This window comes from Corapipo altera, unplaced genomic scaffold (assembly GCF_003945725.1).
Source record: "Corapipo altera isolate COAL_440 unplaced genomic scaffold, ASM394572v1 326, whole genome shotgun sequence".
Classification (NCBI taxonomy): Eukaryota; Metazoa; Chordata; class Aves; order Passeriformes; family Pipridae; genus Corapipo; species Corapipo altera.
The window spans coordinates 882556-893932 of record NW_020884945.1 but is presented as its reverse complement, the minus strand read 5'-3'; the positions used below and the strand labels follow the sequence as shown (position 1 = coordinate 893932).

General features: G+C 57.7%; 1 protein-coding gene across 4 annotated transcripts in view; it reads right to left on the bottom strand.

Moving 5' to 3' along the window:
• Positions 1–964: 964 nt before the first annotated feature.
• The window catches only part of SPRY3 (sprouty RTK signaling antagonist 3), a 17758-nt gene continuing 7345 nt past the window's right edge, over positions 965–11377 (bottom strand). For 2 of the 4 annotated variants that reach the window (XM_027662374.1, XM_027662375.1), the window contains exon 2: positions 965–7469. In XM_027662374.1, coding sequence (XP_027518175.1) covers positions 6502–7422 — 921 coding nt within the window. In that variant the 5' untranslated portion in view covers positions 7423–7469 and the 3' untranslated portion in view covers positions 965–6501. Of the gene's footprint in view, positions 7470–8773; positions 9098–11221; positions 11270–11377 lie in introns of those variants that run through there. The other 2 variants (XM_027662373.1, XM_027662376.1) reach the window with 2 other exon arrangements.

Below are 11377 nucleotides of genomic sequence, written 5' to 3'. Positions count from 1 at the left end.
GAGGGCTCTTGAGCACAAATCTAGCCTAGGGAAACCATCCTAGGAAAGGACTCTTGCAGCTAAAGGAGACAGGTTCAGCTGGAGCCAAGGGGTAGAAGCTGGAGCCAACAAATTAAACAGGAATAAGGGAGGTGCCACTAACCATGGGATTCATCAGCCACCGAATCTGTGTGAAAGGAGTTAGTTCTCTGGAAGTGCTTGAATAAAGATCCACCAGCTTTGTGAGAGAAGAGCTTTAGGTGAACAACAGACCCTCATGCCAAGCAGAAGTGTCTGGGCAGCAGTTTGTGAACCACTGGCCTGTGATGTGCACAGAGAGAGCAGAGGCACCAGCCTGACCCAGCAACTACTGGTGCTGTGGCCCAAATTCTTCCATTTTGGGCTAAACCCACCTCCAAGGTGCCTTCTGCAGCTGGTGGGAAGAGACAGCCATGTCCCAGCTGCAGCTCCTGTGGCATTACCCCCTCTCTTCTGGCAGTAGGAGAGCCTTTGGGAATGTGTGCAGAGCAGTAAGGTGCCCTCAGCCCAACATGAGGATGACCACGGTCAAGCAAGGAAGGGTTTCTGGTGGTGGAGAAGCAATTCTGCAAATCACTCTAGCCCAAACTCCTCCCCACGGTCCCCACAGCCTGTGGTAACAGCAAGGGATAACATTATCCCTCCAAATCTGTGGAGGGACTGAGACCCCCTCCAGTCTCAGGGATTTCTTACCTCAGTCCCTCCCTCTTTGCTCCTGCCCTTTGCCACAGGAGCCAGCCCTTCCTCAAGGATGTGGGACAGCTGCAGAAGGGAAGCCCATGCTGAGATTTTTGAGGTTTGAACATCAGGAGAAATCTCCCGAGCAAACCCTGATGGAGCTAAAAATGGTCCCCCCAAATGTCAGTCCCAGCCCAGCCTCCCAGTACCCCCCAGCAGCGAGCCTGGGCCATGTCCCCACCACCACAGAGACAGGAATGAAAACAGGTTCAAAATTAATATATATTTTTATTGAATAGTTGCTCTAAGTGGGCTTGTGAAGCCACCATAGAATCACTTCTTTCATCTCAGCAGTGGTTCTGTAACAGTTATCAGCTTTGCAAGAGAAGGAAACCAAACAGAAGAGGGTGCAGTAAAATAAATAGGTTATTTTTTTTTTCTTATCTTTAAAATAAACTTTTCAAATAAATACTTTGGTTTTTTTATTTTTTTTTTCTCTTAAAAGGTACAAGAGTATTGTCAAAAAAACCAGTCATCGGGTTATAAACATATATTATACCTTATAGAAAGGAGCCCGAATGGAGAGAGCCGGGGGAGGGATCTTTACACACTGTACAGAACATTTGTGTACCCATAAATATAGGATTAGAGCCTTCAGTTCCAGGTAGGAGACTCTCCTGTGAAGTGAAGCCCAGGGTGATGCATCTTCCAAGGAGAACTTTGTGCTGAGGACACCTGGGGAGGCAGGAGGACGCAGAGCATCCCGAGGGAACGGATGGGGACGGGGAGAGAGGGAGGGGAAGGGGGACAGGGGCTCTGCAGGGAAGGTGGGAACCAGCTCTGGGATGATCACACACCTTAGGACAGAGGGCTGAGAACCCTCCTCTCCCAGGGCCCAGCTCTCCAGGGGGAAGTTGGTCCAGTCCTTTGGGGTGCAGCAGGAGACAGACCCACCAGGAAACCTCACCCCGCTTCCCCTCTGCCCCACAGAGGTGTGTGATCTCTTCCCATCCACCCAACATCCCTCTTCTGCCTGCAGTCCCCTCCAAGGGGACTGGAGACCCTGGATTCTACCCTCAGGGGATTCTTCTGCAATGCCACCCCAAGCAGAACAGACCCCACCTGCACGAGCTCCCAACCTGACTCGGGGAGAGAGTTTGCAGGAGATCCCGATGCTCACGGGGCAATCCCCCCAAGCAGATTGAGCCCCAAGAGGTCCCAGCTCAGGTTTGGCCCACCTGGGCCAGGTGTGTCCAGCTGCTGGGAGCATCCTGCAGGCCCAGGCTCCACGGGCTCCTTGGAAGAGACAAACCTGAGCTGGATCCTGTTAGAGACCAAGGATGGGTTTTGGGATGGGGGCACAGCCCTTATCACATGCTGATCACAAACATCAGACCTGAAGGCCTCCCAGCTTTTTCCAGCCTAAAAACACCCAAAGGTCTGAGACAGAGGGAACTAACAGGGGTGCTGGGAGTGGTGAGTTTGGGGCACAGTGGGCTCCTTCCCTGTGCAAAATCCCACGGCAGCTCCCCTCACTCCTGGCTCATCTCTCTCTATTAAGGACCACTCCTGCCCCTCCACCAGGAGAGTTTGGGAGCTGGGATGGGAGGGAGACTCCAACCTGGTTCCCATGACCTGTGCTGGGACTGATTTGCCAGTGGGGAAGGAGGGGAGTGGGACCAAGGGAAGCCAGGAACAAACCCCAGTAGAACCTCTTGTGTGGATGGAGCTTTGGAGGTTTGGATGGGGAGAGGAGCAGGGGGAGCTCAGGTCCCGCTCAGCAGCTCCTACCTCCTGCTCCTTTGGCACCTGAATCTCTTTCCCTGCCTACATCTGCCCACAGCCCTGCACATTCCCTGGCTAAGGAGCCCACGACCGGCAGAGACACAGAGCACAGAAATGTTCCCTCACGAAGCGGATCCATCCCTGTGGGAGAGCAGAGGGCTCGACATGTGACACTCCCAAAAGAAAACCAAAAAAGACACGTCAGGACAGAGAGAAACCCCAACTGCCGGGACAAGCAGCTGCAAACAAACACCCAGAGCAGATGTGATCTGACTCACTGAGGGTGGGGCAGGAAAGGGGCTCACAACCCCGACAAGAACCAGAGTCCTCTCTGCAGGCAAACCAAACCGTCTGGCAGCCGGAGGTGGGGAGGGAGCAGGATGGATCTGGTCAGAAGATGTTAGGAAAAGCTCAGGGAAAGAATACGAGGCTGCCCACAGCTTTCCCCACAGCAGATGAGCTCAGTGAAGCAGAGCTGGCCTCCTCTGGAGAGCTTCTGGCACATCCCAGCTTCTCCTGCCTGCTGAAAGCAAGGCAGGGGAGCGTGCTGAGCACTGCAGGTGGAGCAGGGAGCAGTAACCCCGGTGAAGCCACCTGCCCCCACAGCTCTGAACTCCTGCAGCCCCTGCAAGTCCTGCCTGTAGCTTTGTGTCTGCCCTCAGTCAAACCAAAGCTGGTCTGACAGCCCTCAGTGCCCATCTGGGGCTCTCCTCCTCCTCCCCAGTTCAAAGAATCATGGAATCATTTAGGTTGGAAAAGCCCTCAAAGACCATTGAGTCCAACCACCCCCAATACTACCAAGCCCACCACTAAACCATGTCCCCAAGTGCACATCTACATGGCTTTTAAATTCCTCTCTTCCTGCATGTCCAATATTTCATAAAACGTATCTCACAGGTTTGTCATTTCTTGGAGATGAGACATTCCAGAGCCCTGGCCACGCTCCTCATCCTCACCCAGGCTGTGGCACCGTTCCCTGGTAGAAATGGGGCTTCTGCACTGACCCAGAAAAAGCCCATTAGGTGGAAGGCTCCTGGCAGGCATCCTGGCCTCCCACCAATTCCTGAAGGTAAATGTGCCACAAGAGCCGTGCCAAGCAAAGCTGGCTCCGGGGAGCTGATCCATGGACAGCCATCTCCTCATCCTCCAGCACCTGGGGGAGGTCACCCCGCACTCGCATGACTTGGGGAGGCCGTGAAAATGATGAAGCTTCACATGTTGAGTCATTCCACCATCAGGAGAGGAAGCAATGAATTGCAAAGATACAGAGGTGGTAACTAAATTTACGAGTGGGATCCGTTTAAAAAGGAGGAGGAAAAAAAAAAAATCAAAGTAGAGCAAGTTGGAAAATTCTGTTCATTAGTTCTCTTTAAAAAGTTTCAATGAGCTGTTTCGCATTCTCATTCAAGGGAGACAGTTCCTCCAATCCACAGTGAAAAGGGGACCTTTCTTCCCTAAAAATATTGTCTGTTTATTAAGAAGAAGGAGTTTAATCAGCACCAATAGAAGAGCAAATCAAGCCTTCCGAAGGAAGGTGCCTCTTGGTGGAAGCCCCTCTCCCCAACATGGCTTGGAAGCAGGGAGCCAAGCAATTACTGGCATATGGATAAATACATTGGCAACATATTTAATATCTGCTGACACACAGCCTGATCTTAGGGGGATTCACTCTCCTACGGGGCATCCTCTGAAAAGGTCATGGCTTTAAAATCCAAATAATTCCAGATTTCAGGGGTGGTCTCAGAGGATGTGGGGTCCTTTTCCTTCCTAATGCCAGGAGATCCTTCTGTGTCCGAGAGCATCATCCTGAGATCCCCCCACCTTAGGGAAGCAGGCTGTCCATCTTTGGCCAGATCTTTCCACATCACCCCCCAGGGGCTGAGTAAAATCAGGACGAGGATTTCGCTCATTTCCATAACATCCTCCAGGTACAAACTTCCCACCAGGAATGGGACTCATCCCCCCTTCCACAGGGAACCTCAAGTTCAATGTTTGGGTGCCATTTGAGTCAAGGGAGTGAGGCACTGCCAGCACAGAATTTCATGAATAATGCTTCCAAACGGGATGAATCACTCCCTGGATCCGCTTTTCCCTGCAAAAGAGGGAGCTTCGATCCTCCATGGTTTTCAGATAGCAAATGGATGGAAAGAGGAATCCCACTGTGAAGAGTCCACCTCTGCCTCCCCCCACAGCCAGCACTGAATCCCACCCCCTCACTGCAGAGCAGACCCTCCTGGACAATCCATACACCCGCCTTTCCCCCTCTCCTGACAACCTAGGAACTAAGGATTAGCAATAAACAGACTGGGAAATCATCTTTTCCACCATGTGCAAGTGTACCAGGAAGCCAAACCTTGCACCTGGCACCGTTCACAGCAGTATCATGAATATTATTAGTAAGAGACCTACCCATCCTAACGTTATATTTATATGTACAAAAATAGATCCACAGAACTCTACGGAAAGAGGTGGCTGGGAGGAGGCAACGGGTGAGCCCTGGGTGCAGGGTCTTGGGGAAGCCAGGGGATGTGTTGCATGTGTTTCTCCAGGGGAACCATTCGCTTGTCTCTGTGCTCACACACCTCAGAAGAGAGACAGGCAGGCAGAGCTGAGCTCCAGGCCACCGTCCCAGCTCCAAACTTCCCTGCATGGTGACAGTGGGGTCACAACGGGGAGCTGGCGCCCTGTGGAGATGGGGCTGAGCTCGGGGCCAGGAGGAGCCCTCCAACATCAGCAACCAGTTGGGCTTATTATCATCCCAGTCAGGGACCACGAAGCCCTGACCCGGATTCGGGTGTCCGTCTGCTCTGCAGATGGCCCAGCCCCGGGGCTTGGTCCAGACCCATTCCCGCTTGTCCGCGCAGAACCCTCAGCAGGGTGAGGACTCAAACAGAACATCTACAGGGAGGGAAGGTCGGAGTCCCCAGTTTTGACACCCCCTCGTGCTCTCCGTGTCCTCCAGCCCGAAGCAGGGTGACAGAAGTCCCTGCTGGGGAGTCCCCAGAGCAGTGGCTGCTGACAGTTGACTTTGCCGTGCGCTTTTCTAAAGTGAATTCAGCGCTGGTGGAAGGTACCAGATTGGGATTCAAGCACGGAGCTGGTGCCTGCAGCATCTGCTCCGTGGTGGGATGGAGCCAGGCGGCAGCTCCCACCCCAGGCAGCCCTCCAAGGCCTGGAGAAATGAATGGCAATTTCCAATCAGCTCCTTGTTCTCAGCCAAATCCCAGAGGGGACCTTTCCCTCGCTGCAGTCGGGCAGGAGCGAGTGGGCTGGGCTGCCTCCGATAGCTCCTTCCCCTGCCAGAAGGTTTCTAAAGCTTCCCACACCTTCCCTTCCTCTTTGAGACAGAAAAACACGGTGCCACCTCATTTTGGAGCTCGCTCACTTCTCCCAGCAGCTCCCAAGCCTGGAGGGGAGGCGCTGCCACCAGTGAGACCCCACAGCACGCCGGCCCCTCAGGAAAGGGGACCTACGGCCACCTGAGAGGAGAAAGGCCACCCATGGAAAGTGCTGGAGAGGGAGAAAGAGTGAGAGGAGGTGGTCTGGCTCCCGGGGGGCTCTTGCACAGGGGGTGCATTGACCTGCCTCTTTCCCCCATGGAGAAGGACCACACTGTGGGGCAGCTCCTAAACCTGCTGAGACCAGAATCCTGAGGACCCCCTGGTCGCCCTTCCTATGGGGGCAGAGTCCCAAAGACCCTCTGGGTCACCTTTCCCTGTGGGATACAGCCAGGGAGGGCGCCCACAGCTCGCTCTGCCTCTCCTGTCTCTCTCCCACATGTGCAAAACCACTGTTTCCCCCAGCTCGGTGCCAGTTCCCCCAGCCAGGATGTCACGAAGCCTGGGAGACCCTCAGCTCACCCGTCTCATTCCCAGAAGGTGATGGTGGGTAAGGGGGAGCACTGCAGTGTGGAGGGAGCCGAGGGAGGAAGGGAATGGAGGAGAGAGGAGGAGGAGGAGGAGGAGGAGGAGGAGGAGTGGGAGGAAGAGGAGCAAAGCCTGCTTCTCCTCGCCGGGAGGGTCATACCGGCTTGTCCAGTGTTTTGGGGAAGGGCGTGCCGCTGGAGGAGGAGATCTTCCTGCAGACCGTGTTGGTGTGGCTCTGGCAGCGGCAGCCGGGTCGTTTGAGGCCATCGTAACCCCGCTGGCAAAGTTTGAGGCACCCCAGGGTGGGAAAGTAGCAGCAGAGGCAGGGCATGAGGAGGGAGAGGAAGCTCATGGCAGCCCAGCGGGCACAGCAGGACCCCGGCCCGCAGGAGCAGGGGTCGTCGGCGCAGGTGTCCTCGTCGTCGGTGGAGCAGTGGTAGAAGAGCCCCTTGACGCAGCAGAGGCAGGTCCCGTAGTCGAGGAGGCTCTCGGGGGAGCAGAGGCAGCGCTGGTTGCAGAGCCAGCAGGAGGGCAGGCTGCGGGCGGCCGTGCACCGCGCGCACTTGCAGCGCCCGCACTCCTCGCAGATGAAGAGGTGGCCGCTGTGCAGGGTGGGCTTCTCCGAGCCCCCCTTCAGCGGCGACTCCTCCGCCTTCAGCTCGCCGGCGCGGGGCTGCGTCCGGATGAGGGAGTGCCCGGAGTGGGAGGGCGTCAGGCTGCTCAGGAGGCGCTGGTCGGAGGCGGTGGTGCTTTGGGAGACCGAGCTGGCCGTGCTGGAATGGCTCAGGTGTGGCTGCAAAGGCGGCATCTGGTGCTGTTGGCTGTGGCTGCGGTGCAGGTCCTGGAAGGTGGAAGACACCAGGCGGTCCTGGGACCACTCCTGCTTGTGCGGTGGCTGGGCCAGGGAGGGGTTGGAGTGGGCTTGCTGGAAGCAGGCTGCCGGTCTCTCCACGTAGTTGTTGCTGGCACGGATGGAGCGGATTTGGTCAATGGACAGGACCTGCTGGAACTCCTCAGCGGGTGGGTCCATCGTCTCGTCACAGCTGAGTTCAGCCACGCTGGAAGAGAGCTGCATTGCCAGGAGCCAGGAGACCCTGCGGCATCAGGGCACATCTAAAAATCCTAAAGGATGGGGCGGGAAGAGAGAAAAATATTCCTGTTACATTTTATAAGGGATCCATTCATCTAATCCTGGACCGGTTTGGGTTGGAAGGGACCTTAAAGCTCATCCTGTTCCATGCCCCTGCCACAGGCAGGGACACCTTCCACTAGACTAAACCAATAGGCAAACGCTGGCTGGAGAGCTCAGAACAAAAGGATTTCCAACAATCAGATCCAGAGTACTGTTGTTCCTGGGAACACTTAGACTGGACGCATCCAAAGGGCAAAGGGCCGTCGGATCTGCCCCTCAAACCCGGCAGGCACAGTGTCTCCCCACGCTTTTGAGCCTCTCATGTCATTCCAGAGGATTTTCCACCCCTCCCCAGCACCTCCCTCTCCTTCCCCAGGGACACATGCTGGTCCTCTGTAGAGGAGGGGAAATGGGAAGCAATGACTTATCCAGAGGCACGGCGGAACTGGGAATGTCATCTCGCTCAGAGAAGGTTTGGGGTTCCCAACACACCCGAGCAGCCTCCTGCTGCCATTCCCTGCACACCCCGGGAGCACTGGGATGGGGAATGTGAACAGAATTAATTTTAGGCAGCAGCAGTGACAAATCAGAATAATGGAATCATGGAATCATTAAGACTGGAAAAGCCCTCTAAGATCATCAAGTCCAACCATCGACCCAGCACCACCACCACGTTCACAACTGAACCATGTCCTCAAGTGCCACATTCACACATTTTTGAACACTTCCAGGGATGAAACTGCAACTAATTGCAAAAAAATGAGCCCTACACTTGTCCACAGACAGGACTATCCCACCGACTCCGTGTCCTGGTGGACTGCAGCATCCCGTTATCCCATCCACAGCCCGGGAGCCAATTTGCTCCCATTGGGAGCACCGAGAAGGGCAGGTTTCCCTTTAACCCCGGCAGAGACACGAGGGAATGCAGCTTTGGCAGCAGGCAAGCCCCATCCTGCCCCTCACACTGCTGCCATGCCCTTTGCTGTTGTTTTCAGGAAATGGCACTTCCTGAGTCGGCAGCACCGGCAGCAGCACCCGCTGTGTCCAGGAGTGTCAGCACCTTTGAGGGATGTGGGATGGGACAGGGAGGACCTCCATGTCCCACAGCTCCCCTTCCTGGCAGGTTCGACCCCATGGCATCAACTTCATCACCAAGCCCTCGTCTGCCAGACCTCACCACCAGCACCGGGGTGAACCTTCCAAGGGGCTGGGAGAGGGGCAGGTGGGCACAGGGCTGCCACCCAGGCAGCTCCTGACCCTTGGGAGGGAGGGAAAGAGGGAGGGAGACACAAACCTCCCACTCCTGCCGCCTGGAGCTACCCTGGAGCGCCCCGAGAACGGACACCGCGTGTTTCACGCCAGAGCCCAGCCACAAGCTCTCCCCAGCTCTTCCAGCCCAGATTTCCATATTGAACACCCGCTTCCCGTGCACAGCCAGCTTCCCCAGGACATTCTCCTCCGGCAGATCAAAGGAGTGATCCCTCAGTGACACGGATATTGTCGCGGTGCCCGGCCCCGCAGGAAGACGCTGTTCCAGGGGAAGCTCCCTCCGGCGCTGCCCACGGTCAGCAGGACGGGGCGGCCGCGGCAGCCGCCGCTTTCAAGTAGGTGAAGGGGCCACAGGTAGAATCTGCTCATGCAGCAGAGAGAGGCAGAGGGAAGATTGATTTTCATTAGCTCGGCTGACCTTGAGGAGCAGGGAAAAGCAAAGGCAACTTACTTTGACTGTTCAAGCAAGATCTCGTCTCTCCCATCCCCCTCCCCGGAAAGAAAAAGTGATGGATCTGCTCAAATTTGGGGTTTTCCTGCGCACGGAGCCCACCTGCCGCCCGCTCCATGTGATCCCCCATCCAGGGAGACACAGACAGTGAGGAGTCGCTCGCCCAGGACACCCCCAAGTGATTTGGACACCCGTTTCTCTCATAGCAATACCAAGGTGAATTAGGAGGGCACGGCTGACCCAGGGCAGGTTTGTGAGCACCCAGCCGGGATGGGAACAGACCAGAGGCAAAGCTCTTGTGAGTTGTCACCTGCTGCCACCTGAGCTCCTCACCTGGGAAGGTCTTACTAAAGCACAAACTGATGACCTGAAGCCCCCCAGACCCCTGAATCTCAGCCTGCAGCTGGGACCACACAGAGGAGAGCAGGGAGAAGCCTCGGTGCATTCCCACATCCCTCATGCCCAGATCCCATCGGGGAGGGGGATCATTCAAGGGACGATGCTGGTTTTCACACGGGCAGCAGCTGCTCACACTGGGTATCCATCCCTGCTCACCTGGGCTGTGGCAGTACCTGGGCATTCAGATGTGGCCAGTGAGGCCCCTGTGAGGGTTCTGGGGGGCTTGAACCTCGGGGAGACACAAAGGGAGAGAGAGGCAGAGGAGGGTCCCGCTGTGACAGAGCCAGTGGAGCCGGGAGGTAAAGAGCAGCCAAAGGGCTGATCCAGTCCAGGTGTTCCCAGTCCTCTGCAACACCTGGAACTCAGGAGGCACGAGGAGACCCAAGAGCCAGGCTCGGGTGGGAGGGACACCGTGAGGAGGAACCGAGCCCTGGGGACATGGGCAGAGAGAGGAGCTGCCCGTCGGCTCTGCAATGTCGGACACTCAGGATCTGGGCTCAGGGCTTGGACACAGCATCCCGGGAAAGACAGATCCTGTAAGCACCCCCAGCACTGGACCGGGGCCCCAACACCCCCAGACCTGTGATTCCCATGTGCAGGGTCAGATATGGACCCAGACTCACTGGCTGGAGGGAGACAAATGTCCCTCCAGGAACCAAGAAGATCTGTGGGTCCTCCACGGGGACTTAATGACCGGAGATGGGACCCCACTTTTTCCTCCTTCCCCACCCCATGATAGTCCAGTGCCCCCCTCTCACTCCCAGCTCTCCCTGCTCCAGCCCGATCCCAGGGCTGCAAACAGTCTGTATCCCAGCCCCACTGTGCCGAGCATCCTCGGGGCTCTGCTGCGCCCCTCCCTGCCTACCTGCCACGCTGGGGGGGCCCGGGGCGGCGTCCCTCCAACCTCCTCCTGCTCCTCACACCCTGCCTGCCCGGCGGGCATGCCAGCCCCGGAAACGGGGCCAGCTTTATGGCCGCCACCAGCCCCAAACATATAAAGTTCGTGTGATAATGGGCCAGAGGAGGGATCGTAAAAGCAAATGATTTACAGGTTGGAGGTGGATGCGAGCCGGGGGCGAGCGGCTCAGGGCGCCAAGTGGGAGAAAAGGGACCCCCTTGCCCTGTCTGGGCGCTGCGGGGAGGAGCAGGATGATGGGGGAAGGCTGAGCCCCCAGCCCCACTCGCACGCAGTCCACGCGGGGCTCGGACCCGGAGCTGTCCCGCAGCCCCTCCACTCACACAGCCCGCACATCTCCAGGACCTGTGAGCACCGCTGTGCCCGCAGCCCGTTTGCGTGCAGGACGCCCCACGCATGTCTCTGACCCACACCCAGCCCCACCACGCACACCCCACGCGCGTCCAGGACCCCAACCCCCTCACCGCACGGAACCTCCGTTTCGTTGCACACTCGCAACCCCTGCGCATCCGAGGGACCGCGTGTCCCTTCAGCGAACAGCCCACGCGCGATCCAGGACTCTCCATCCCCACTACTCACGCGTGTTCGGGACCCCTCGTCCCCCTCGGCCCTCGCGTGTTCCCCCGCCGCGCAGCCCACCCGCGCCCCCCGCGCCGCGTTCCGCCGCCGTCCCGCAGCCCACGCGTGTCCGCGCCGGGCGGACTCACCGCGCTGCCGCCGCCGCTGCTGCCGCCGCTCCATCCGCCCGCGGAGCCCGAGCGCGGCGGGGGCAGCCCCGGGGCGGCGAGCGGGGCAGCCCCGGCCCCGCAGCCGAGCCCCGCGCCGCGGGCAGCGGGAGCGGCGGGGGGGCCCCCGCGCTCGGT